Here is a 26351-nt window from a genome sequence, read left to right on the forward strand (position 1 = left end):
ACATTTCAATGCGACCGACTGCTACTTACATTGATTTGAAGAAATCCTAACACATGTATTTTTTCCCATCTGAGTTCAACAACATCCAACACTTTATATGCACTCAAAATGCATACGTTATCGGAGATATAATGTGATTGGGAATTAACGTTGTATTATTTTTAATCAGGCGGTCAATGCGGACACCCAAGCTGTCAAATTAGTCAGTGGTCCTACTGGTCCTTTTTGCTGGGAACTTGCGCCTGTGTGAGGTCATGTACCTTCTCTGATATAAGCCAAAATTGAAATATTATCTTTGTTAACACAGAAATATCAACCATTTCGGAGGTGATGATGGGCGGTAAATCGAGCACGATAGCCGCCGGTGTTTGCGGGGCTCTGTTCGTCGGCTACTGCATCTACTTCGACAGGAAAAGACGGAGTGACCCCAACTTCAAGAACAGGCTGCGAGAACGTGAGTGTTGTCTGCGTCCTGTACACCCAACTCAGGTCTATGTTTGGGAGACCTGAGGTGCAACAAAATGCCCGAGCCAGGCCGAACTCGTTTAACTATTCCCAATTAGCGAAGTATAGAAGCTTGAATGGTAACGTTAATGGTTTGTGCAATAGATCTGATTCATTCATTCATTGTCACCGCACTGCTAACCCCAAAAACCCTGCACTTAACTAGCCAGTGCTGACGTTAGCTCCTAGCAGAGGAACGCCCAACTCTGTTCTCTTAGAGGAGTTGTGCGTTTCTCAGATAACTAGCTCCTATATCATGTATTAATGTACTTCCTAATCACAAGCGTTCTGTTAGTTGAATTCAGACATGGAAAGCTGCACCTACCCTGATTCATTCATTGGTAGTGTTTTGAACTGTTATGTAACCTAAACCAACCATTCTAGGCTACTAGCCATATCAGACAGAGTTTGCCAAGCAGGATTAAAAGCAACCTGGATATCCCTAATGTTAATCTATCCAGGCCTACCGCTCATTTAAGGCCGTGGGTTGTTGGTATGAAGAAGCTGACAATGCGCCTTAAGTGCATTAGACTGCGAACTTTAATGATGAGACTGCATAACTCATAAGGGGGATCTAAAATAAATTAGTGGGAATGGCCACACCTCCACACACTACATCATGGCAGCTCTGCCTTGTCTTCTACCCAGAATCCCTTACTCCAATAGAGCTATGAATTAGAATACAAATATGGATGCATGTCACAAATCCTTTTGGTTGTCAGCTGGCCACAATGCTTTATACACCTGCTTTATTGCAATTGAATGAGCCATGTTCCTCTGTTAGCCTTTTTGTCATTCACCTTCCACTGTGGTAGTTCATCACCCTGTCAGGAAAAAAAACTAGGATTGTTAGGATAGTTGTCATTTGCTACTTAGCGGCTACACTTATTTCCTGATTCTGACCCGGGTAAACCACTTTATCAAGGGATATCAGAAGGGGTGGGGATTATTTTGGAGCTTTGTTCAAGACTGAAGCTGTACTTCAGGGTGTCAATTTAGGATGTTCATGTGACTTCCTTATTGTTCCTAATCATAGTCTTGCATTGTAGGATTGCTAAGATGTCTTAAATACAAACAGGAACAATCCCCAAAGCTATTTATATTAACAGTGATTGTGTTACCTCTGCCCCAGGGAGGAGAAATCAGGCGGCTGCAAAACAAGGGACAGGACTGTCGAAGGTGAGTAAAATCCCTTCAAGGTAATATTTAAATTCTTCCTCAATGAACACATGTCTAAAGAAGTAATGTCTAGTACACGTCAGATGATACCATGTGGGAAATATTCTCCAGTGAAATAAATAAGACGATCTTCACTGGCATGTATTGGGACACCGCAAGGTGATGGCTGGGTAGGACTGTTTTGAGACTGGAATTAGTGCATGGACGTAACCTTTTTGTCTGTACAGTGGTACCAAATTTTAGTCAACACAACTGTATAGCTCCCCAATAGAAACTGACCGACTTGACTACTCTTCCCTTAAGGCCCATATACTGGACTCGCACGAGAATGGCTTGTTCGCCACAAAACCATTGTTTTTCCAATGGAGGAAGTGCAAACCCAGCAAGAACTGCTGTGCGCTAAGAGTTCACTTAAATTGAACTCTAACCTTGCACCTGATGAAGTGGCACGCCTCTGTGGATTGCTCGACTCATTTGAATAGACCTTTTATTTCTCCTGGAGCATAGGCCACCGACAACAGATTTTCCACCAGTACATTACGTTTTAGTTATTCCTTGACCTATGGAAAGTAGTGTGTGTTGTGGGACTCTTGCAGCTCCCAGACCTGAAGGATGCAGAAGCGGTCCAGAAATTCTTTCTGGAGGAGATTCAGCTGGGAGAGGAGCTGTTGGCTCAGGGTAAACCAGTCTTACATTGACATCACTTGGTCTGTGTGTGTGATGCACTATTCCCCATATAGTGCACTGTTCTCCATGTGATGTACTACTCGTTTTGTCGATCTAAACCTCTCTGCACTTGGTGTTCCGGTATAGGTGACTACGAGAACGGCGTGGAGCATCTAACCAACGCCATCGCCGTGTGCGGCCAGCCCCAGCAGCTTCTCCAGGTGCTGCAGCAGACCCTCCCGCCACCTGTCTTCCAGATGCTACTCACCAAACTGCCCACCATCAGCCAGGTACAGTCCTTTTCTCCACTTCAAGGTCATTTAACAGACACTCCTACCCTGGGCTGTGTACAGTAAGTGCATACAATCAAGGAAGCTAATGTATTATGTATCTAATGATATTAGATATGTATAATATATAGTCAGAACTGCAAGCCTATTCAACATTGAGCTTATGTAACAACACTAACCATCAGCCAGGTACAATGCCTCTTATACGTTTCAGGATAGTTGCTGCACTATTAGCAGAAACATTGCCGCAATGTGTGTGCAACACAGTGCTCTGTCGTCTCCTACTGTTTGTGACAAACTAACTTTTTAATGCCTGCAGCTGCAACAGGTCCAATTCTATTCAGAGCAACTTGCAGTAAGTGTATTCAAGCAAGAAAGCGGAAACCAATTATGGCTGGCTGTTATGGTGTAAAAATCACATCTTTATTTTTAAACATGGGCGATTCCCAATATACCTAGATTTTATTTTTAAACGTTCTCTCATAAGCCTTGTAGCAGTTAAACGTCAACACACTGCATTTCAAACAATCAGGAATAATGAATTCAGGGCTTTTATAACTAGGCTAAATATAAGCCTTCCACAACCATAAGACTGACTAATTTAATTAAAATAGTTTTAACCTGCTTTAAAAAATAATTGATTTGGCTTTCAAGTCCATGAAAATGCCATTTGTTACAAATTTAACCAGAAACATGTACAATGACCAATTTCTTGTAGCAGGCATTATAGAAAATGTAACAGGTCTCATAAACAATTTCTCAAGCACAACAGCTAACGTTTTATATTTCAAGTGTAACCAACTTGGATCTATTCGCTTGCCAACAAGGTAGAACAGGTATGAACAGACCCTCCAAATCTGTCTCAAACTGTTTGAACAACACAGCCTGTCCACTTGATTTAGATATCGAAATCAAGAGGCCTACCTGGATAAACCGAATGAGAACGAGTTACCAATTCCTAATATAAATGCGTATTTTTATGCAACATTGCATAAGGCTGTGGCTAAAATGCTGCTAGCGGTGCCGCAATGCAGCGCCCGACAAACTGAGCATGACTTTTCCACAATCATGTTCATTGATACTCTCGTTTTAGTGGGGTCTGTTCTACATGTTGATAGTTGAGACATAAAAAGGGTATCATCAGAAAGGTTAAGTCCTCGTCTCTTACAGTAAAATAGTGTCTAAGCGTTTCGGTGTCCATGTGAACGATTTTATACGGTTTTTTTAACTGCTTGTTGTCAGAGGAAGTTATCGTTCGTTGTGAGTGGCGGGGGGAGGGGCTTGTTGTCTGTGTGCTAGTGGGAAGGTGCACAGTGCCTCCAAGTACAGTTCCAGCATTATTTTTTTACAAAGTTTGAGGTGAAAGCAGTATAGTTGTCTTTCTAACCTAATGAAAGGCACCCACCACACTGTTTAACCATCTTCAGTCCTACCATAGAGTAGGAGTACTGATTTTAGGATCCGTTTTTACCTTGAGTAAGAACATGGACAGAAGGGACCTGAGCCCGTATTCATATAGCACCTGAGTAGATGCTTTTTGAATACGGGGCCTGACCCTAGATCAGTACTCCTGAGACTGATTATTTTCCCATATCAACAATGCTTAAGAAATGTGTTCCATTTCCTCTTCATGTTTATGGATTTAGAATTTCCCTCTTTCCTGCAGCGTATTGTGAGCGCACAAGGTAGCTTGAATGAAGACGACTTAGAATGAGGATCGTCGATGGAAGTTTCCCCTCGGAACACTCTTCTTCTGGACCCTCATAACAGGAGTAGGGTGAAGTTGCCCCTAGATGCTGATCTTGGGTCAGTTATGTATTTTCCCCACTAATGGTTAAGCTTGGGGAGGGGAAGGTGATCGGTACTTAGGGGAAAGTTCATCCCGGAGCTCTTATAACCCCTTATCCTGACTTGTATAGAAAATTGGTAAAACTTTTTTTTTTTTTTACTCACTTGAAGGTATTCTTTTGCTTCTGTCCAAATGAAAAACATGAACCCGTCCAATTACCACACGTTGTGTGTTACTATTGGTCGCATCAGATTGCCATCTTTTGATTTGCAGCAATGGTAACCAATCAAATGCCTATTGGATTCATATGCAGTTAGTGTTTTGCTTCTTAGTTTGTCTCTGAAAGGTATAGCAAAACATTTCTCAGCATTTACAATACCATCCCTGCAACCACCCCCATGTTTACACAGCTCTGGGACCATATGTATTAAGCTTCTTGAATAGGTGTGCTGATCTAGGATCAGGTCCTCCCCCTTGCCCACGCAGTCTTGTTCATTGTGATCTGAAGGGAAACTGATCTTTAAAAATAATTCCTACTGAGGCTTGATACATATAGCCCCTGTACTAAAACCTCTTTCTACAAACTTCTTAGTCTTTCAATTTCCTTGTTCCTACATGTGATCTGTCTCAACGCTGTTGTATAAGTTATTGTTTTGTTTTCAGTCTGACATGGATACTTTAGTGATTGAATGTTCTGTTAGGTCATTAAGGTTGTTCCTCTTTGTAAGAAATCTAAATAAAAAGGTAAATGACAACACCTTTGCTTCTAAAATTTTATTTAGTCTTTATAATGTCTAGAATAGTTCATGAATGTTTAACCTTACCATTAGGTGGGATTGACATACATATTCGGTGGGACAGCCCCAACCTAAAAAACAACCATGTTAAAAACTGGAAATGTGGGAGGGCCTGGATGTTATGTCAGGAACGTTTTACAACCAATTTTCTGCTTTAACGATGCAGCACAGGGCACAGACCATCAAATGTGTACAACCTGATTCCTTTTCCTCGGTTTGAGTTTCTTCTTCAGTGCTTTCGCCTTTGCTTTTTTGCTGTTTGGGTCGGCCATCTCACCTTTGAAGGAAGAGGGGCCTGTGGTGGCTTTCTGTGCCTCGCCTGGACTTTTCTTGAATGGCTTCCCCATCGATTTCATTTGAGGCCCCTTCCCCTGCGGCCTCCCGGAAGATTTGTTTTGGGGAACGCCCTGGCCCGGTCTCCCCTTAAATCCTCCTTTGGTAGGCTCCTTCCCTGCACCCTTAGTTTCTCTTTCTTTCCCTCTAGGCCCTCTGTGCACCACTTTCTTCTTCTCTTTCTCCTTCTTCACTGACCTCTTCACCCGGACTGACCTCCCGAGGAGTTTGGAGCTGTCTAGTTTCAAGGCCAGCTGGACAGCATCGATGCTCTACAACAAAAACATTAGCCGTTAGAGATGATGCAGGGGTGTAGTTAGAAAAGAGGTTTCATAAGACAAATTAGTAGTAGTCTAAACCCAAACTGTGCATGCAAAGGATTGGCTGCAGTATGAGACTTGGCCAGCTCAGTAGTGAGAAGAAGCATCTTGAAATGCATACATAACATCTCCGAGCGGGTCTGGTGCATATGAAATGTTATATTTCCTCACCTGGAATAAGATGTAGCCGAAGCCCTTGCCCATTCCAGAGTTCTTGTCCCGCACCAACCGCACCCCCTCCACCTTGCCACACTCCTCAAAGTGCTGTCGCACTGGCAATTCGTTTATATCTGCAAGTTAATACCGTATGAAATATGAACCCAATAACCTGCATGTTATTGGTTTCCTTTTGACTGACAAGTTCACAGGAAAGTAAACCCTCTTACTCACCAAATGGTAGATTGCCAATGAATATTGACCTCTTGTGATCGTGCTGAAAGACGAAACAATTCTATTCAATAGATGTCGCAGCATCCTTGCTCAAACAAGTTTATACAAAATCAAAAGATTAAGCAAATGTATGACCTTAACTGTCAGCAAGTGCATTCAAGTATACCGGTCTTAACGCTTGGTGTGTTCTTTTTAAAATATTCAATGACATGGGACACACTTACCGATGAACTTTTGGAGACCCTGTCCACCCGGATGTGAAAGTTTTTCTCAATCTCCATGCCGTTCCTGCAACATTTAAAGACGACTATAATGAGGAACTTTGTTCTAGTATGCAGATTTTTTTTTTGACATCACGATTTCGCAGGTGCGCTCACATCTTTCAAATTTCTGCAGGGAAATGTAATAGAGCATCTGACGCAATTAAGCAAGACTTCAGCTCTGGGTTTACCAGATTATGATAACTTAAAACAGTCACGCTAAAATTAAAGTTGAATGCTTGTCAGGGACTACCTTTCCAATGCCTTCTCGGCTCCTTCCTCAGCTTCGAACACCACGTAGGCATTGATGCTCTGCTTCTTTGGGTGAACCTTACGTCTGGAAAGGGAAAGCAACAGCAAAAAGTACTCTAATACATGCGTCATGTTACCACGGATAAACTCCCATTCAATCAGTGTTAGCATTTCTCATGGTTAAAAATTCAGGGGAACTTACTGAATAGCTGCTACTTTGCGTGACATAGATGGATCCTCTCTTACCTGCAAGAAAAATGCCATGTTTTAGCTTCACCGATCAGGCTTGAGTCTTCAGAAAGCGTTGTATCATCTTTCATCCATTACTATGAAGCTTTCAGGAAGCTCAACCCTAGTGGAAATGAGCACTCATATTGTCTGATGGGTATTAGATTAATCTAATACAGCGAATGGAGTACTTACCACGGATCGAAATCGAATGCTTTCAATGGCTCCCTGATCCTTGAAGACAAGCTGTAGTGTCTGAAAAACCAAACAGAGAAACAACAAGGCATATTTGTATTTTCACATGAGACTTAAACCCAGGTCTGCTTTCGACATACCTAATCAATGAGATTATGGTCACTGTTTATAACGACTGGGGCTGCTGTTACCTTCTTTGTGCAGCTGGCAGGAAGGTTGCCGACAAACACTGTTCGTTTCTGCTTTACCCTCTCCGCCGCAATTTGGGCTCCAGTCCTCTGTTTTTTTGTCTGCCTTTCCTCCTCCTCTGTCGCACCCCCTTCTTCCATCTCAACAGCTTTCCTTTTTGTCTTCTTGGGCATCTTTGGGATCTGTTCATCTTCGTCAGCATTTTGTAACGCACTTTCTCTGAAAGCGAGAGAGCTTTAACTATCAATCTACATCTCGTGCATATTCTTTTGCATGTCATTTACTTTTTATCGCTCACCTGTTTTCTAGATTTAGGTCTGCAGCCGATTTGTCCTTTGCAGCTTTCTTCGTTGGTTTCTGGTTGTTCGGGACTTTTGTGACTGCGCCTTCCTTCACCTCCACGCTCCTCGGTTCAGGCTATGAAGGGAAGAAAAAGTTACATTATAATTTCACTCAGTTGGCAAACACAGAAGACTCTAGCAAGGGTACATGACTCAGGCCCTCAAGCTCTGTAGTCCTGTTGGTTTCCCAGATAATACCTCCCCATTACGTCCCTACTGGACACTGATCATCATTTTGAAACGGAAAGCGAAAGTGTGTGTTTCTTAGTGGACAGGTAGAAACGCTGTTTCACATTTATTTCAAAAACCTTTTCTCTACTGAACATGGCCTTGGTATCCTGGAAAACAAAAATTAGCTGGGCTGCAGCATTAAAAGACCTGAGCTGTGCATCCTTTCCTTGGGACTTATGGCCTTACCTTAGGAGCAGGAACAAAGAACAGTGTGTCAACTACTGGCGCAGCTTGGAACAAGGCAGATAAAGATCCCGAACTGGATGCAGACTCCTTTGGAAACAAGCTGCCTGATACTGATCCCACTACATAGTCCATGGACTGTTTGTCCACAGATGGCCCCTCACTAAGGAAAAACAAGTAACATTGTTAGACTCATGAGATACTGCAGCAGTTCACTACCCACAGTGCTGCATTAGGTAGCTAGATGTGCATGGATGCCAAGGTACGTGTAATATTTATTGCTACAAAAATACATCTTCATAAGCATTTCCTGAACATCCATAGAGGTAACACACAATCAAAAGGTAGGCTATCCAGTGCCATTGAGATACTAAAACAAATTGGTTGCTGACTAGAAGCAACTTATGGAAGAAAAATATAAAACGCAACATGAAACAATTTGAATGATTTTACTGAGTTACACTTCATATGATAGTCAATTGAAATAAATTAATTAGACCCTACTCTATGGATTTCATGACTGGGACTACAGATATGCATCTGTTGGTGACAGGTAGGGACGTAGATCAGAATACCAGTCAATATCTGGTGTGACCACCATTTACCTCATGCAACGTGACATCTCCTTTGCATAGAGTTGATCAGGCTGTTGAAAGTGGCCTGTGGAATGTTGTCCCACTCTTAAATGGCTGTGCGAAGTTGCTGAATATAGCGGGACCTGGAAACAAGCTGTCGTACACGTAGATCCAGAGCATCCCAAACATGCTCAACATGAACACCCTTCCCTGCCGAGGGGCATTATTCTTAGCAAACCACATGACCTTTGTTTTGGAGGTGTTCAGAACAAGGTTAAGGGCAGAGAAAGATTGTTGGACACTAAGAAGCTTTGTTGTAGAGCGTTTAACACAAAATCCGAGGAGGAGCTTCCTACTGCCTGAGCTATGTTGTTGATGTCAATTGAGAAAAGTGTGGGTCCTAGGATCGAGACTTGGGGTACACCCTTGGTAACAGGCAGGCAGTGGCTGAGACAACAGGTTCTGACTTTATACACTGCACTCTTTGAGAGAGGTAGTTAGCAAACCAGGCCAAACACCCCTCAAAGACACCAATACTCCTTAGCGGCCCACAAGAATGGACTACCAAATGGCCTTCCTATGACATTGGGTGCTGTAGGTGTCCTGGAGGGCAGGTAGTTTGCCCCTGGTGATGCGTTGGGCAGTTGCCGTACCAGGCGGTGAGCCCGACAGGATGCTTTCAATTAGGCGCCTGTAAAAGTTTGAGGGTTTTAGGGGCCAAGCCAAATCTCTTCAGCCTCCTGAGGTTGAAGAGTCGCTGTTGCACCACACTGTCTGTGTGGGTGGACCATTTCAGATCATCAGTGACGAGTACGCCGAGGGACATGAAGCTTTCCACCTTCTCCACTGCGGTCCCATCGATGTGGATAGGGGCGTGCTCCCTCTGCTGTTTCCTGAAGTCCACAATCAGCTCCTTTGTTTTGTTGACATTGAGTGAGAGGTTATTTTCCTGGCACCACTCTCCCAGGGCCCTCACTTCCTCCCTGTAGGCGGTCTCATCATTGTTAGTAATCAGGCCTACTGCTCTTGTGTTGTCTGCAAACTTGATGATTGAGTTGGAGGTGTGCGTGGCCATGCAGTCATGGGTGAACAGGGAGTACAGGAGGGGGCTGAGCACGCACCCTTGTTGGGCCCATGTGTTGAGGATCAGCCTTGCGAGGGTTAACACGCTTAAATGTCTTACTCATGTCGGGAGAGCCCGCACTCCTTCGTGCACAAATTTGTGCACAATATTTGAGAGAAATATGTTTGTGCATATGGACCATTTCTGGGATCATATTTCAGCTCATGAAACATGGGACCAACACATTACATGTTGCGATAAAATGTTAGTTTAGTGTAATACACAGTGTGAGTTTCCCCAACTACCTTGTATTTCCAACAATGTACAAATTTAACATAATTAGTATTAACGTTAGTTACATGCGGACACTCGTGGAATGGAGACTAACCTCGTTCCAGAAAGTTTATTTTTCATGGTCAGTTCTCGATGGCCGATCCCAGCTGGTTTGAATGATGAGACAATCTTATAAAAACGTGCTTTTTATCATGGAAATAATTAATCAAATAAGTTGAGGGGAAGTTATAATGAACACATCTCATTAGAACTATTTGTTGATTCCAAAAAGAACTGTAGCTATTTACTCACGCTTTACTCAACGAAGGCCTGTCCTTCACCTAATTATATCCTACCATGCACAACGCAATTGTAAATGGTTCCTAGCTGTATCATACGAGTGGGCTTTCATCCAGTGATCTAAATATAGATGCATTGATTGTTACCTGATTATAACGATGACAGCTATTTAAATAATGATACTAAAATAACGTTTATTGCCGATAACTTCATCATTAATAATCTATCAAACTTGTACAAAAAACGTGTGCATCATCATATTCAGTTACTTCCTGTCGGGATGTTGTGAGCTGTGATTATTTATGCTGCTGCGTAATATGACCAACACTCTCTGATAAAGGTAACTTTCAAACAAATATTTGGAAGTAACAGCATATTGATTCTGTGGATAAGTGGTACTCGTGTTTCTTTGGCAGTGAAGATATTTGTTGTAGCTAATCTAGCTAGCCAAGCAAATAAAGCTAAACAACATCACAGTTTCCTGGGAGTTGACATGACAGCAAGTATTTCAGCTAGCTACTATAACGGTATTACCTAACTCTTTCTTAAACAGCGCTGTCAAAGTACAGAAGGCTTTACCTGCTCATTCTTTTTCATTGTACATATATAGGTAGAATTATATCCAACGTTATAGATACAGTGAGTACAATGAGAGTCCCTGACCAGACACAACCCACCACCATGCACGAATGCCTTCCATCAGACGCAGTGGGCAAACGGGTGGCTTGTGACGGGGAGCGTGGCACGGTGCGGTTTGTTGGCACTGTACCACCAACTGCAGGTAAGCTAACTGGCTACAGACTGCTTGGGATATGGATATAATAGGCAAAGTAACATAAGCGTTATCCACAGTGGGTGTGGCAGCACTGTTTGAGAGAAATTCTCCATTATTCTTGGTCATGTACTATAACCAAGTACTTATTCAGTGCCTGTGCTTACCAATGCCTCTGTGCTTAGGGTTGTGGCTTGGTGTGGAGTGGGACAACCCTGATCGAGGCAAACACGATGGCAGCCATGAAGGTGTCCACTACTTCACTTGCAGGTAAAGTAAACCCTACCTAGTATCTCAATGATGGTAGCATGAAATTACACTGACCTGTTGAGATAGGTGTCATCCTAATCTCTGTTAACCCATAAGTCAAATATAGCGTAATTTGGTCAGCTGCGTGATTCATTTCTGTGTTCATACGTGTTAGAAATTGAGATTTCTGGCAAAAATGAAGTCTCCACCCTCAAAAAAAAGGAAACGGGAAACACAATTTTGGGGGGTTTGGAATGTGGCCATTATGTGTTTTGCTGCTCTCAAAGGTTCTCACCCCCTCCACCCCACCTAAGGCACCCGAAGGGAGGCTCTTTCGTCCGGCCCAAGAAGGCCAGCTTCGGGGTGGACTACCTGACGGCCATCAGGCGGCGTTACGAGATGGAGGTCCAGCAGGTCTTGGGAGAGGAGATCCAGATCTCCACGAGGACGGTGGAGATGGTGGGATTCGAGGCCATCACAGAGAAACAAAAGTAAGGGGACAACAAGGCTTTGGAGCCTGAGAGTGCATTTTAGTCCAGGACTAGGCTTAATCTGACTCCGGGAATCTGTCCCAAAGTGTGCTTATTTGTACGGTCAACTCTGTATGTACTGTTTGGAATATTGTTAAAGCATGCCACCTATACCAGAGGATGCCAGTATCAGGCCCCCCTCGCAAAATAGGTTTCTAACCTAAAGGGTATTCCCTGGTTAAATAAAGGCTCAATAAATATTAAGTAAAGAATGGTTACAAAACGTAGGCACTTGAGTTGGGACTGTTGAACTCCACCACACTCCAACAGAGTTTCACTTGTCTGATCTGCAGTCATCTGTACTTATTCAGTGAAATGCATTGTTGTCATCTGTGCTCCTCTGCAGGGTGGAAAACCTGACCGATGTTGCACTGAGGTTGTGCGAGGTTTCCAGCCCGGGCCCTCCAAATGAAATCCGAAACACCACTCCCCGTATCCTTTCATTTAGTAGCTTTTAATTAGCTAAATAAGTGCTCATGTCCAAAAAGTTACAACTGTCAATCATATGAAATTGTTCATGTTAATAATACTTGAGTGTGGGCCTCCCGGGTGGCGCAGTGGTCTAATGCACTGCATCGCAGTGCTAGCTGTGCCACCAGAGACTCTGGGTTCGAACCCAGGCTCTGTCGCTGCCGGCCGCAACCGGGAGGTCCATGGGGCGACACACAATTGGCCTAGCGTCGTCCGGGTTAGGGAGGGTTTGGCCGGCAGGGATATCCTTGTCTCATCGCGCACTAGCGACTTCTGTAGTGGGCCGTGCGCAGTGCACAATGACCAGCTCGCTAGGTGTACGGTGTTTCCTCCGACACATTGATGCGGCTGGCTTCCGGGTTTGGCTTGGTTGGGTTGGGTTGTGTTTCGGAGGACGCATGGCTCTTGACCTTCGCTTCTCCCGAGTCCGTACGGGAGTTGTAGTGATGAGACAAGACATTAACTACTAACAATTGGATACCACGAAATTGGGGAGAGAAAAGGGGGTAAAAATAATGTTTTTAAAAAATACAATTTTAAAAACAATAATACTTGAGTGCACTTCTCTGACCTGAACTTACTGTGATAAGTGTGATATGTAGCTACTTTACACCATGTTTGCGTCCCAAATGGCACCCCTTTTCCCGATATAGTGCACTACTTTTGACTAGGGTTCGGGTCAAAAGTAGTGCACTTTAGCGAATGTGTGTGTTATTTGGGTCGCAACCCCATTAGTAAATGTACGGTCCACCCACCCAATTGAATTAGCTTGGGGGAAGCGTTGATTGGACATTTAGCTGATGATGCGCTACTACTGCATCCTTAATGGTCCCTGTCAGACGTGCTGATGTTGGACCTGTGTGGGAACCTCCTGTGCTGCTGGGACGACGTGATGGCCGTCACGGAGCAGATGGAGGAACTCAAAGAGCTTCAGCTCAGGTAGATCACACTCAATAATGATGTGTGTGTTTTTGGCCTCACTTTTCTCAAACTCTGATCCCCTCACTGACTGTCTCTCTTGTCCTCTTTCCCCTCAGCCACAACAGACTGCGTGTGCCCTCCAACCCTACGGTGCGACCCCGGGCCTTCTCCTGCCTCAGGGTCCTCTCCCTCACCAACTGTGCCCTCACGTGGCCTCAGGTGACAGCCACCACCCTGTACCTTTCCCTTAGGCATTATGGGTCTCTTTCTCAATTCATCTTTCCTCAATTCCTCGCATCCTCTATACTTACATCCTTCTCATAACTCGTTGGAGAAGAAGGCTGGCGGGGAAGAACCTTGGATTTTATCCACCAATATGGTTGAGGAGGCGAAGAGATAGGATGTGAGGAATTGATGAAAGATTCATTCGGATCGATCCCATGTCAAGTAAATACAATATTGTAGGCTGATTTTATTTTTAAAGGTGTTTTTGTACCAGTTAATACAGTAATAGATCATTAAGTTGCAGCGCACAGTATGTTAATTAATGAGCTGGTGCAATCATGTGAAGGCCTAATGAAATGAGAAGTGATCGAAATGCTGAGTCTCTTTACATTTATCCATCTCCCTTTGGTGTTGGTCTGTTAGCTGCTTGAGTGCGCCCCCATGTGGCCACTGCTGGAAGAGCTCTACGCCTCTGAAAATGACATCACTGAACTACAGAAGTAAGGTTTTAGCCGTCCGTTTTGGGTCTCCGTTCTGATGTATTTTTATTTTTTTCTAAAGCAACACTTGTAACATTTGACTTGTATTTCCGCCTCTTTTGCACAGGCCTAACGATGTCTTACAGTCTTTGACAGTTTTGGATCTCTCAACAAACCCTTTGGTTGATGGAGCCGTACTGAGTATTGGCGAACTGCCTAGGTAAGAGCGGGCATAACGGTACCAACACAGACACTTCTCATAACTGTTCACTACACCGTATGACAAATGACATAGCCCTGTTGTTAACTTTACTTTACTTTCATGAGCATTAACAACAACAAAATGTATACTATTATCCTAATAAATGCTAATGTTTACAAACAAGGACATTTCAATGAATAAGCATTTGTATCATTTATAATAACTTATGTAGCATTTATAATGTAATTTGCCATAAAGTGTACTTTTACATCTGTGCTTTTCATGAATTTCAGACTGGAGAATCTAAATATGTCTAAGACTGGTTTGTCAACCTTGCGGTTTGATGACGCAATGCCTGGTAAAGTTTACGTCGGACATTGTTTGGGAAAAAAACGTGACCTTTTTTTTGACGTGTTTGTTATTAATGGAAGTCAAGTTGAATTAGCGTAGCAGTAGAGGTAGTTGAACAAGATCCCAGAAGATGCATGTGTATATGTGTTTCGATGACACATGCATTTGACAATGTGTAGAACTGTAAGGGCGAAAGATGGGCATTGAGTATACTGGTAAGACTCTGTAAATTATTATTTTATCACGTCTTCTGAAGGTTGCAAAACGGCTATGTTTCCTGCCCTGAAAAGTCTCGCAGTTAACAGCAACAACATTTCAGAGGTGAGCGTTGTCTAAGAAATATTTGATCGTAGTGAAATATATCCGGATATATAAATGATTAATTACTAAACAAATTTGATGAATGTCACTAGTCTGCAAAATGTTAATACTTGTTCTGTGAAGATGGATATGAATGTGAAATCCTTCTAACTCAACCCTTTATCTCCTCTCTTTCTCAACCCTACACGTACACTTGCTTGTGCTTACACACTGACATGGCAATACGTACAACAATTCTAAAAAATCGCACACACACACTCACCAACACACTCTTACAATCTCATTCACTCACTGACACATTCATTGACACACACAGTGGTCGGTAATAAACGAGCTAGAGAAGCTGCAGAGCCTGGTCCGGTTGTCGTGTCGGCAGAACCCCCTGCTGAGCCAGGAAAGGAACCCCGGCACGGCCATGCAGCTGCTTATTGCCAGGGTGGGCCGGCTGGAGGCCCTCAATAGGTGGACGGTGAGGCCCCGTCATCTGTTTTAACGCTACCGCCAAACCTGGGTGTGTTCATTAAGCTCCATTTTAATTTACCCGGTTCTGAACGACAGATCCAGCTTCTTACAGTTGATCCCCACATGCAATTTATACTGGTGCGATTATTGGTCAGCCACTGCGCACACATACCTAAAATAATCACAGTGATAGATTCAGCTCTATGCCTCCATCCCAAATGAATGGAAAAGATATGCACCGAAGAAAACCAGGAAATTAGTGCTTACTATATCTTCATTCGAGATTGAGGCATATAGTAGCTGGAGCTACACAACTTTTATCTAGACATTGTGAAATGTTCCTTTAAAGCTATATATGTTTCCTTCTCCCATCTCCCACTATGAATACATCAGTGTTTGCAGATGTTCTTGCTGAAATCCTCCATTCTCTTTCCTTGTTACCGTGGTTACCTGTAGGTCCTGCCTGAGGACAGGAGGGGGGCGGAGCTGGACTACTGCAAGATGTTTGGGCTAGAGTGGCTGGCATCCGGGGGACACCGAGACCCCCAGCAGAACCGCCCCAGTGCTGAATTCACCACACAGCACCCCCGCTATCAGAGTCTCATACAGAGTGAGTCAAGAGTGATACATTCCTCCCAAGGTTTCCCCGGCAACACCCTATTTCAGACTGAGAAGTGGTACAGCCCACCCTATATCTACTCGACTATAGGCATTTCTGAAGGAAAAAACATATGCCGTACTGCTAACCATATCCCGAGAAAGAAGTGATACAACGCAGCCCATGTCACTCTTACAAAGAGACAGTGGTGATCCTAATTCCCGCCCTATAGTCATTATAAGTTCAATGAATTGACAGAGAGGCTCGATTTTCTTTTGTTTTTCAGAATACGGAGCTCCAGAAGACAGCGAACTGAAGAAGCAGGAACCATTTGCACTGAAAAACCAGCTCTTAAGTGAGTCCTTCTCACTTCTCTTAAGTCTAATTGATACAGTACACAACGCAAGAACACAATTCGCTATGCAAAATGCCGATCCTGTGTAGATGCGTCAAGTTAGAAATTCCGTGGCTGCACACATTCGTGTAAAGCAGTGTTACTTAATCCTGGTCCTGGATTCTGGATTTTTGCCCTAGCACTACACACCGGATTCCACTAAGCAACTCATTATCAAACATTTAATAAGTGTAATCGGCTGTCTAGGGCAAAAACAAAAGTGTGGCCCCCAAGAGCAGGATTATGAAACAATTCTGGAATTAATTTGATTTTTTAAATTATTTGCTAATAAACTGTAATACTCTCATTCCCAGAACTGCATGTGCTGTGACCCAATAAACACATTTAAATATTTACTCAGGAGATGAGTCAGCGTATCTAAATTGCATTATGGTGGTTCAAACCCTGAATGCTGATTTGGCTGAAAGCCGTGGTACTGTATATCAGACCGTATACCACGGGTATGACAAAACATATATATTTTTTACTGCTCTAATTATGTTGGTAACCAGTTTATAATAGCAATAAGGCACCTCGGGGGTTTGTGATATATGGCCAATATACCACGACTAATGGCTGTGTCCAGGCCCTCCACGTTGCGTCGTGCGTAAGAACAGCCCTTAGCCGTGGTATATTGGCCATATACCACACCCCCTCGGGCCTTATTGCTTAATTAGTTCTTAAGAGTAATATAGCATTTCAAACCTCCCCCACCAGGCATAACATTTGTTTGTCCAGATGAGACGGACCGAAAATCTGTGGTGAAGAAACTCCCAGGTAAAGGCTCCCACCTGTCTTCATCAGCTAGTTAGATGGCATTTAATATTATTATTATCATGTTATGTTCAGTATCTAAGCTAATGAATTGAGATGTGCATGGATGTTAGTGGACTTTTCACATGTGCCAGACTCAGACTCACATATAGCCCCTGGTAAATGTCTGTTCCTCTTAATGTTTCTCCCTCAGTCATTTCTGACTGTGCTTTCCAATAACAATGCAAAATATGCAAGGAGGTCGGGACCCTGATTTGAAGTGACTGTAACCTATTGCATTTTAATAAAGATATTCAGGGGTCACTCCACTCTTTTGATGTGTTTTAGATTCCATGATCGTTCAGAAAGTGAAGGGCCTGCTCTACAGACTGCTAAAGATACCAGGTGCTGAGTTGAAACTCTCCTACACAAGCTCAAAGGTAAAGAGGTTTACTGACAACGGCAACTGCCCTATACTACCTCAAAGGTAAAGGGGTCTAAATAGACTAGGTGAAATGGTCTTACTCACCTAGACTAACCCACAGTTTAGTTTTATTTCTGTGTTGGTGTAACCATCCTCGCCACTCATAGGTGAATCTGTTTAATAGACCAATGGTACAGTCCCACTTTCTTAGCAGTGGAATGGGCTCCCTAAAACAACATTTGTCTTTCCTCAGATGGAGGGCAAAGAGATTGAGATCGACAACGACCTGAAACCGCTGCAGTTCTACTCCATCGAAGACGGAGACAAGGTCCTTGTCCGCTGGTTGTGATCCGCAAAGGTCCGGATTGGCTGCCTGATGACTCAAACTGAGTTCTTCCATGGCATAACGTTTGGCCGGAGCAAGGAGTTTGGGTAGCCAGGCAACCGAATTTGAAGTTTAAGCGATATTCCGAAATCCACGAGAAAAATGTACAGCACTAAACCTGGGACGAAAACACAGCGCAGCTCCTATTCAGCCTGAGGAGACCAATCGATGTAGGAGAAAGAAACACAGGGTCGTGTTCATTTGGCATGAAACGGAAGATAACTGTCCAAAACGGAGTGAAACAGGAAGGGAACATCTGAACTTGTCCAATAAGAGTTGTGCCCTTATGAACACAACCCAAGCGTGAACAATGTGTATTTATTAGGATCATATCAACAGCTTACATCATAAATAAAACAATTCATCATCCAATAAATAATACAAAAATTACTGTTATTACTTTCACTCAATGAGGCACCGGGCAAAAGAGAATTAGGAGACATTTAGGCCCTTGAATGGAGGATTTTACCATCCCTGAGCTATGGCAGCTTTCATAGCTTGGCCTTTAGTGAGTTAGCAGCAGTTAAGGTATTTTTTATTTAACCTTTATTTAACTAGGCAAGTCAGTTTTAAGAACAAATTCTTATTTACAATGCCGACCTACCAAAAGGCAAAAGGCTTCCTGCGGGGACGGGGGCCTGTGATTAAAAATACAAAATAAATCCAATATAAATATAGGACAAAACACACATCACAACAAGAGAGACAACATAGCACTACATAAAGAGAGACCTAAGACGACAACATACCAACGCAGCAACACATGACAACACAGCATGGTAGCAACACAACATGGTAGCAGCACAAAACATGGTAGAAACATTATTGGGCACAGACAACAGCACAAAGGGCAAGAAGGTAGAGACAGCAATACATCACGCAAAGCAGCCACAACTGTCAGTCAGAGTGTCCATGATTGAGTCTTTGAATGAAGAGATTGAGATGAAACTGTCCAGTATCATCAGGTGGTGTCAAATTAACCCAAAACTTTCCAGCATATATAGCTCTGAATATGTGGTAGATAGGCTGTTGGTCGACCAATACGTTTTGTTGTTGTAGCAAATAGATTTTTTTTCATGCCACATGAGACACCTGTATGATTCGCGCCTGTCTCAGTGGACTAATCCATTGAGGAGGCCACAGGGATGCCACGGCCCAAGAAGAAAGGGAGCGTGACTAAAATGCACAAGGCACATCCCTCTCTAGAATGCGCTCTCCAACCATTTTGTGCACATTCATTGTTTCATAACTTCATTGTGTTAATTGGTTGCCCTTTGATGTTAGTGCCTATCAATTCCCCATTACATGTCATCAGTAGTAGCCTACATTTACGGGTAATTCCCAATCTACAGTGTTTCTTTGGTTACGGTAATTTCCGCTAATGCATTCAATATTATTTTTTAGTCGTTTGCCGTTCTCTTTGTCGGAGTGGCTACTTTGTTTGCAGAGCTCACAACCTTTACTACACTTGTAAGAAACACGTTTTGGTTTATTTCATTCCGTTTATGAGTTTTGTCAATTTTATTGGTTGTCTTTTGTTTGGAGCGCTCCTGTCAATGTTGAGTAAAGATGCGCACCTGATTTACACATTTAGAAGTACACCCACTCTAAAATAAAAAGGTTCATGGAGACACCTTTATGAGTTCCTCAGATTGCCACACCGGTGGAACCACCAAAGGTACTTCCAGGAACCTTTCCCTGAGGAACCTTTTAAACAGGTTCCTCAAATAACCTTTTTAGGGTGTTAGAAGCTTTTTATGTCCCATGTATTCTATAATTAATAATAACAATACAAATGACATTGAGTGGGAAACTTGTAAGTCACAAATCACACATTGTATTGACTTTAAAAGTCACAGAAATCTCACTTGCAGACATCACAGGAATATCTGGTCTCCCCTATCTCGCTCTACAGCAAAAAGTTTGCTATTCATACAATATTTGTTGGTAATTTATCCCCTTATCAATTCCCAGAAGACATTTCTGAATGAACAGCATTGTGCTTTTCACTGATGCTGTTTTTTAAAGTAACTTTTAATACGGCTGGAAATTCTGGAAGTCTAAACACAGACGGCGAAACTCTGGTTGATTGATGTGTCCTGTTGCTGGCCAGTTGATATGTCACACTAAAGGCCAATTGGTGGCTCATTTTGCTGGACAGATGTTGGCTCATTTTGCTGGTCTGTTTTCTGCAGCTGTGAGCTAACAATAATAATATAAATGCTTTCACTTTTGTGCTCAAAAAGCAAAAAAAAAGAGCAGAGATTTGGAATAGGATCAGTGTGATAAAGTCAATGACGCAGATGACAGTCATAGATTGACTTCAAACTTTGATTATTGGAACGAGTTGCTCCACCATTCTTTGGTCCAATGACATCAATTTGGTGTTCTGGTCAGGGCATATCACAATAGGAAAAGCATATGAAAATGTGAAAACAAAAGTGTGTTGTGCTTAAGTGAATCAATACATTTGAACTAACTGCAATCTAGTGGCCGAGTTGAATGGATACTCTTCCCTCTGGGTCCCTGTATCCATCTAACCCATGGAAATCTATCTCCTCATCAGGCCTTGTAGCAATCCATTGTTGACTATGTTGAACCATGTATGCGTGGTGATGGCTGTTGAAACTGCCTGGTAGTAGTACTTTACCACACAAGCACCAAGGAAACTGTATATTCCACACACTTCCATGAACACAGGGATCTCATCTGAATGGACAGTGTTGATGACCAGATAGTCTTTTACATTGTATCGCACGTTGTTCACTGCAATGGACTTTGTCTTGGTGACACTTTTTTCTCTGATGGCTTCTCGGAATCTGGCACTTGATACTCCACGGTAGAGTTTAGAAGTGCATGCAGTGGGACATCTCTTGTGTCCGCACAGTGTGTTGTGGTGTTGCCAAGGCAGTTGTTGTTGGTTTGCTCCCAACATTGTCTGTGCTGATGTATTTTTGCAAGGGTCTTCTTCGTTCTATTTTGAAAGTTTCCCACAACTGCTGAGAGCCTGTTGAAATATCGGTGTTCCGCTTCAAATCGCATGGCGAACTGGTGGATCAAAGTTCCATAGGCAAGTAGCAGGCTAGGGTAGTGGACGAAGTAGTGCGTCTTCGAAACAAAGCACATTGAAATAGAAAGTTCAGATTCCTCCAATGATGAAAACTTCTGCATTGTGTGCAAGGAGCACTTTAACAATTCCAAGTCCAAGGAGGTCTGGGTGAATTGCTGGGAATGCAAATTATGGACCCACACGCCTGTACCCAGGACAACCATACCAGTGTCACAACTGTGACTCTGATTAAGTGAACATGTCCAACATTCAGTCACACACACACACACACACACACACACCACAAACGTTCAGGTGTTTAGTTTAGCCTCGTTGTTTGGTTGAGAAATACTATTTAGTGGAGAGTAAAATAAACATTTTATTAGTTATATTTATTATTATTTCTGCCCAACAAAATGTTAAATATGGCAATGTTACTCTCATGGTCTCAATAAAGGAGTTCAATAATTAGTTGCATGACATGAGTTATGCACTTTTTCATTCTGTTACAATTCACTGTTATAACTAACCCAGATCATGGGGTAAATCGTAACACTTCACTCCTTGTATTTAGGACAACACCATGATTTGCACTTTGATTTACATATACTGTATAATAAACCACACCAATTTGTAAAGGACAGATGCAGGTTGTTTGTATCACGTTTGGAATACACTACCATAAACGATCATTGAGAAACTGACCAAAAGGTGAAAAGTGTAACAACCATCCCGGTCTCCTCTATACCGTTCACAGGAAACTCACTCTACATTTTTTAGATGAAGTTCCGTGGGAAAAGGAATGGGGGCGGTGGAATCATTTTCTGTCCTTGGCAAAGGAACTCAAACGGTGTAATGATAATAATAATTAACAAAAATGTAGCTCTGAAAGTGCAAACAGTCAAATGATCCGCAGGGTTTGAGTATGAAAGTGGATGAAAAACAGATTTGGCTCATTAATCTATATGGTCCAAACTATATGGTCGAGGATAATCCACACTTGATCGAAAATATTTACACCAACCTATTGAACTTACATGCAACAAACGATCAAATCATTATGGTGGGAGACTATAACACAGTGTTATAAGTAACTCAATGGACCGCAAAGGAAATCACTCTACAAACTATCATCACCGTGCCCTTAAGGAAATTACAAATATTATGGACACATTAGAAATAGCGGATATTTGGATATTTAAAAAACCCTGACCTGGTGAGATATACATGGAGGAGACTTAATCAAGCTAGTCGTCTTGACTACTTTCTTGTTTCTTTCTCTCTTGCGTCAAAGGTAATATATATATATATATATATATATATATATATATATATATATATATATATATTGATAGGAGACCGAATGAGATTGGACCATCATCTAATTGGCCTTCACATAACTCTTAATGAATATTGGAAATGTAATCAAAGTCTACTGGGGGACAATTTGTTCATTTATAAAAAATGTCCAGTAGTCCAGAGTTGTGTACAGATCCTTGCAACATGGGGCCGTGCATTATCATGCTGAAACATGAGGTGATGGCAGAACATGAGGTGATAGCACGACAATGGGCCTCAGAATCTCGTCAAGATATCTCTGTGCATTCACATTGCCTTCGATATAATGCAATTGTGTTTGTCGTCCGTAGCTTATGCCTGCCCATACCATAACCTCACAACCACCATGGGGCACTCTGTTCACAATGTTGACATCAGCAAACCGCTTGCACACCCGACACCATGCATGCTGTCGGCCATCTGCCCGGTACAGTTGAAACCGGGATTCATCCGTGAAGAGCACACTTCTTCAGCGTGCCAGTGGCAATCTAAGGTGAGCATTTGCCCCCTGAAGAAATTATTATTATCATTATTATTATTATTATTATATGTATACAGTTGAAGTCGGAAGATTACATAAACTTAGGTTAGAGTAATTAAAACTTCTTTTCAACCACTCCACAAACTTCTTCTTAACAAACTATAGTTTTGGCAAGTCGGTTAGGACATCTACTTTGTGCATGACACAAGTTATTTTTCCAACAATTGTTTACAGACATATTATTTCACTTATAATTCACTGTATCACAATTCCAGTGGGTCAGAAATGTACATACACTAAGTTGACTCTGGTTTTAAACAACTTGGAAAATTCGTGGCTTTAGAAGCTTCTGATAGGCCAATTGACATAATTTGAGTCAATTGGAGGTGTACCTGTGGATGTATTTCAAGACCTACCTTCAAAGTCAATGCCTCTTTGTTTGACATTATGGGAAAATCAAAAGAAATCAGCTAAGACTTCAGAAAAAAATGTCATCCTTGGGAGCAATTTCCAAACGCCTGATGGTACTACGTTCATCTGTACAAACAATAGTACGCAAGTATAAACACCATGGGACCACGCAGCCATCATACTGTTCAGGAATGAGACATGTTCTGTCTCCTAGAGATGCGAAAAGTGCAAATCAATCCCAGAACAACACCAAAGACCTTGTGAAGTTGCTGGAGGAAAAAGGTACAAAAGTATCTATATCCACAGTAAAACGAGTCCTATATCGACATAATCTGAAAGGCCGCTCAACAAGGAAGAAGCCACTGCTACAAAACCGTAATAAAAAAGCCAGACTATGGTTTTCAACTGCACATGTGGACAAAGATCGTACTTTTAGGAGAAATGTCCTCTGGTCTGATGAAACAAAAATAGAACTGTTTGGCCATATAACCATCGTTATGTTTGGAGGAAAAAGGGGGAGGCTTACAAGCCGAAGAATACCATCCCAACCATGAAGCACAGGGGTGGCAGCATCATATTGTGAGGGTGCTTTGCTGCAGGAGGGACTGGTGCACTTCACAAAATAGACGGCATCATGAGACAGGAAAATTGTGGCTATATTGAAGCAACATCTCAAGACATCAGTCAGGAAGTCTTCCAAATGGACAATGACCCCAAGCATACTTCCAAAGTTGTGGCAAAATGGCTTAAGGACAACAAAGTCAAGGCATTAGAGTGACCATCACAATGCCCTGACCTCAATCCAATATTCAATTTGTGGACAGAACTGAAAAAGTGTGTGCGAGCAAGGAGGCCTACAAACCTGACTCAGTTACAGCAGCTCTGTCAGGAGGAATTGTCACGTTCTGACCATAGTTCTTTTGTGTTTTCCTTGTTTTAGTGTTGGTCAGGACGTGAGCTGGGTGGGCATTCTATATTGTGTGTCTGGTTTGTCTATTTCTATGTTTGGCCTGATATGGTTCTCAATCAGAGGCAGGTGTTAGTCATTGTCTCTGATTGGGAACCATATTTAGGTAGCCTGTTTTGTGTTGGGTTTTGTGGGTGGTTGTTTCCTGTGTCAGTGTTTGTGCCACACGGGACTGTTTTCCGGTTTTCACTTTGTTACTTTGGTTATGTGTTCATGTTCAGTTTTTCTCATTAAAAACCATGGACAATTACCGCGCTGCATTTTGGTCCTCCTCTCCTTCGACGGAAGAATCCCGTTACAGGAATGGGCCAAAATTCACCCAACTTATTGTGGGAAGCTTGTGGAAGGCTACCCAAAACCTTTGTCCCAAGTTAAACAATTTAAAGGCTATGCTACCAAATACTAATTGAGTGCATGTAAACATCTGACCCACTGGGAATGTGAAATAAATCATTAAATAAATAATTCTCTCTACTATTATTCTGACATTTCACATTCTTAAAATAAAGTGGTGATCCAAACTGACCTAAGACATGGAATTTTTACTAGGATTAAATGTCAGGCATTGTGAAATACTGAGTTAAAATGTATTTAGCTAAGGTGTATGTAAACTTCCGATTTGGCTAAGGTGTATGTAAACTGTATATATTTTTTACCCTCTTTTTCTCCACAATTTTGTGGTATCCAATTGGTAATTACAGTCTTGTCTCATCACTGCGACTCCCGTACGGACTCGGGAGAGGCGAAGGTCGAGAGCCATGCGTCCTGAAACACAACCTAAACAAGCCGCACTGCTTCTTGACACAATGCCCACTTAACCCGGAAGCCAGCCTCACCAATGTGTTGGAGGAAACACTGTACACCTGGCGACCATGTCAGTGTACACAGAGCCCAGCCCACCACAGGAATCGCTAGGGCGTGATGGGACAAGTACGTACCTCCCGGCCAAACCTTCCCCTAACCCAGACGACACTGGGATAAATGTGCACCATCCCATAGGTCTCCCGGTCGCGGCCGGCTGTGACAGAGTCTGGACTCAAACCAAGAATCTCTAGTGGCACAGCTAGCACTGCGATGCAGTGCCTTAGACCAATGCGTCACTCGGGAGGCTGCCCTGAAGTTAGTTACGGCACCAAACTGCAGTCAGGTCAAGACCCTGGTGAGGACGACGAGCACGCAGATGAGCTTCCCTGAGACGGTTTCTGACAGTTTGTGCAGAAATTCTTCAGTTGTGCAAACCCACAGTTTCATCTGCTGTACAGGTGGCTGGTCTTAGACAATCCCGCAGCTTATGGTAGAGAAATGAACATTCATTTCTCTGGCAAAAGCTCTGGTGGAGATTCCTGCAGTCAGCATGCCCAATTGCACCATCCAAATAAACTTGAGAAATCTGTGGCATTGTGATGTGACAAAACTGCACATTTTAGAGTGCCTTTATTGTCCCCAGCACAAGTTGCACCTGTGTAATGATCATGCTGTTTAATCAGCTTCTTGATATGCCACACCTGTCAGGTGGATATTCCATAATGATATTCAATAGGCTAGATCTGTTGGTACATTGAGAAATGATGATGTAGTTTACATTAGTATTGATTTCCGGCACCTAAAAAAATTGCACTACACCATGAATGGGAGGGGGATTGTTGTGGATGTGGGTCCCGCAAAATCATCCTGTTGTCCCGCATTTGAGTATTTTAAATATGGTCACTCAACTGCCATCAACCAATAATATTAGTATTTTCTGTGCAGAGCCATGTTGTATCTGGCACGTGTCATGTTCCACCTGAGAACAGGGATCAATCTCTGCTTCCAACCTTGTCACTGTTTCTCCCATTTGCCCTTCTCCCTGACTTTTCATTACTGTTTGAATAAAGTATCAAACCACCTAAAAAAAATATGTTTAAAAAAAAGATCAGCATACTTCAAATTTCATCCCCCAAAAACTCAAAGTAACAAAGTTGTAAAATGTGTTAATTTAATGTTCAAGTCATCCTGAATACACCTGACCTGTATTTTTTTATTTTATTGTCATAGGCCTAATACGCAGAATTACAGAAAATTTGCTTTAAAAACAGTAAAATGTTCCTGGGAGAGGACCCCCAGTCTAGGGGTTGTGCAAGGGGGCAATGAAATTCACATAGCAAATCTCACTCAAACTTTCTACATAAGTTGACAGCCCTGATTTTTGTAGCCTTGTGAAACCAGACTGA

At 42.5% G+C, this 26351-nt stretch overlaps 3 protein-coding genes across 6 annotated transcripts; 2 read left to right on the forward strand and 1 right to left on the reverse strand.

Moving 5' to 3' along the window:
• Positions 1 to 205: 205 nt before the first annotated feature.
• Positions 206 to 5185, forward strand: tomm20b (translocase of outer mitochondrial membrane 20b). Its single transcript, XM_024442936.2, has 5 exons — positions 206 to 454; positions 1637 to 1683; positions 2280 to 2361; positions 2497 to 2639; positions 4306 to 5185. Exons 1-5 carry the CDS (start codon positions 331 to 333, stop codon positions 4351 to 4353), a joined length of 444 nt encoding a protein of 147 aa, XP_024298704.1. The 5' UTR covers positions 206 to 330; the 3' UTR covers positions 4354 to 5185.
• A 2-nt stretch (positions 5186 to 5187) lies between these two features.
• rbm34 (RNA binding motif protein 34) lies at positions 5188 to 10421 on the reverse strand. Of its 2 annotated transcripts, XM_024442922.2 has the most exons (12): positions 10371 to 10421; positions 10174 to 10225; positions 8151 to 8310; positions 7691 to 7809; positions 7395 to 7611; positions 7204 to 7263; positions 6983 to 7026; positions 6782 to 6865; positions 6493 to 6556; positions 6269 to 6311; positions 6050 to 6168; positions 5188 to 5830 (listed from the first exon to the last, which is right to left on the reverse strand). In XM_024442922.2, the coding sequence occupies exons 2-12, from the start codon at positions 10197 to 10199 to the stop codon at positions 5408 to 5410; spliced, it is 1359 nt and encodes a 452-aa protein (XP_024298690.1). In that variant the 5' UTR covers positions 10200 to 10225; positions 10371 to 10421; the 3' UTR covers positions 5188 to 5407. The 2 variants fall into 2 exon arrangements, with proteins under 2 accessions (XP_024298690.1, XP_042157956.1); XM_042302022.1 differs by having other exon boundaries at positions 10174 to 10412.
• A 174-nt stretch (positions 10422 to 10595) lies between these two features.
• On the forward strand, positions 10596 to 18285 carry tbce (tubulin folding cofactor E). Of its 3 annotated transcripts, none has more exons than XM_024442903.2 (17): positions 10596 to 10698; positions 10969 to 11139; positions 11316 to 11400; positions 11694 to 11870; positions 12256 to 12341; positions 13220 to 13319; positions 13418 to 13520; positions 13950 to 14026; positions 14133 to 14225; positions 14501 to 14565; positions 14815 to 14879; positions 15196 to 15348; positions 15798 to 15951; positions 16226 to 16294; positions 17051 to 17110; positions 17435 to 17526; positions 17764 to 18285. In XM_024442903.2, exons 2-17 carry the CDS (start codon positions 11007 to 11009, stop codon positions 17857 to 17859), a joined length of 1608 nt encoding a protein of 535 aa, XP_024298671.1. In that variant the 5' UTR covers positions 10596 to 10698; positions 10969 to 11006; the 3' UTR covers positions 17860 to 18285. The 3 variants fall into 3 exon arrangements, with proteins under 3 accessions (XP_024298671.1, XP_024298663.1, XP_024298678.1); XM_024442895.1 differs by having other exon boundaries at positions 10602 to 10698; positions 10958 to 11139; XM_024442910.2 differs by having other exon boundaries at positions 10627 to 10698; positions 10963 to 11139.
• The last annotated feature ends 8066 nt before the right edge of the window (positions 18286 to 26351 follow it).

The sequence above is a fragment of the Oncorhynchus tshawytscha genome, linkage group LG02, assembly GCF_018296145.1.
Source record: "Oncorhynchus tshawytscha isolate Ot180627B linkage group LG02, Otsh_v2.0, whole genome shotgun sequence".
NCBI classification, from domain to species: Eukaryota; Metazoa; Chordata; class Actinopteri; order Salmoniformes; family Salmonidae; genus Oncorhynchus; species Oncorhynchus tshawytscha.

Excerpts from the sequence above, each read along its gene's own strand:
- tomm20b (XM_024442936.2), top strand. The coding sequence starts at position 331 with ATGATGGGCGGTAAATCGAGCACGATAGCCGCCGGTGTTTGCGGGGCT. Across the intron at positions 1,684-2,279 it reads AAGGGACAGGACTGTCGAAG|CTCCCAGACCTGAAGGATGC; the intron begins GTGAGTAAAATC and ends GGACTCTTGCAG. Across the intron at positions 2,640-4,305 it reads AACTGCCCACCATCAGCCAG|CGTATTGTGAGCGCACAAGG; the intron begins GTACAGTCCTTT and ends TCTTTCCTGCAG.
- rbm34 (XM_024442922.2), bottom strand. The coding sequence starts at position 10,199 with ATGAAAAATAAACTTTCTGGAACGAG. Across the intron at positions 7,612-7,690 it reads GACCTAAATCTAGAAAACAG|AGAAAGTGCGTTACAAAATG; the intron begins GTGAGCGATAAA and ends TCTCGCTTTCAG. Across the intron at positions 6,866-6,982 it reads CGCAAAGTAGCAGCTATTCA|ACGTAAGGTTCACCCAAAGA; the intron begins GTAAGTTCCCCT and ends TTCCCTTTCCAG.
- tbce (XM_024442903.2), top strand. The coding sequence starts at position 11,007 with ATGAGAGTCCCTGACCAGACACAACCCACCACCATGCACGAATGCCTT. Across the intron at positions 17,111-17,434 it reads TGTGGTGAAGAAACTCCCAG|ATTCCATGATCGTTCAGAAA; the intron begins GTAAAGGCTCCC and ends GATGTGTTTTAG. Across the intron at positions 17,527-17,763 it reads TCTCCTACACAAGCTCAAAG|ATGGAGGGCAAAGAGATTGA; the intron begins GTAAAGAGGTTT and ends GTCTTTCCTCAG.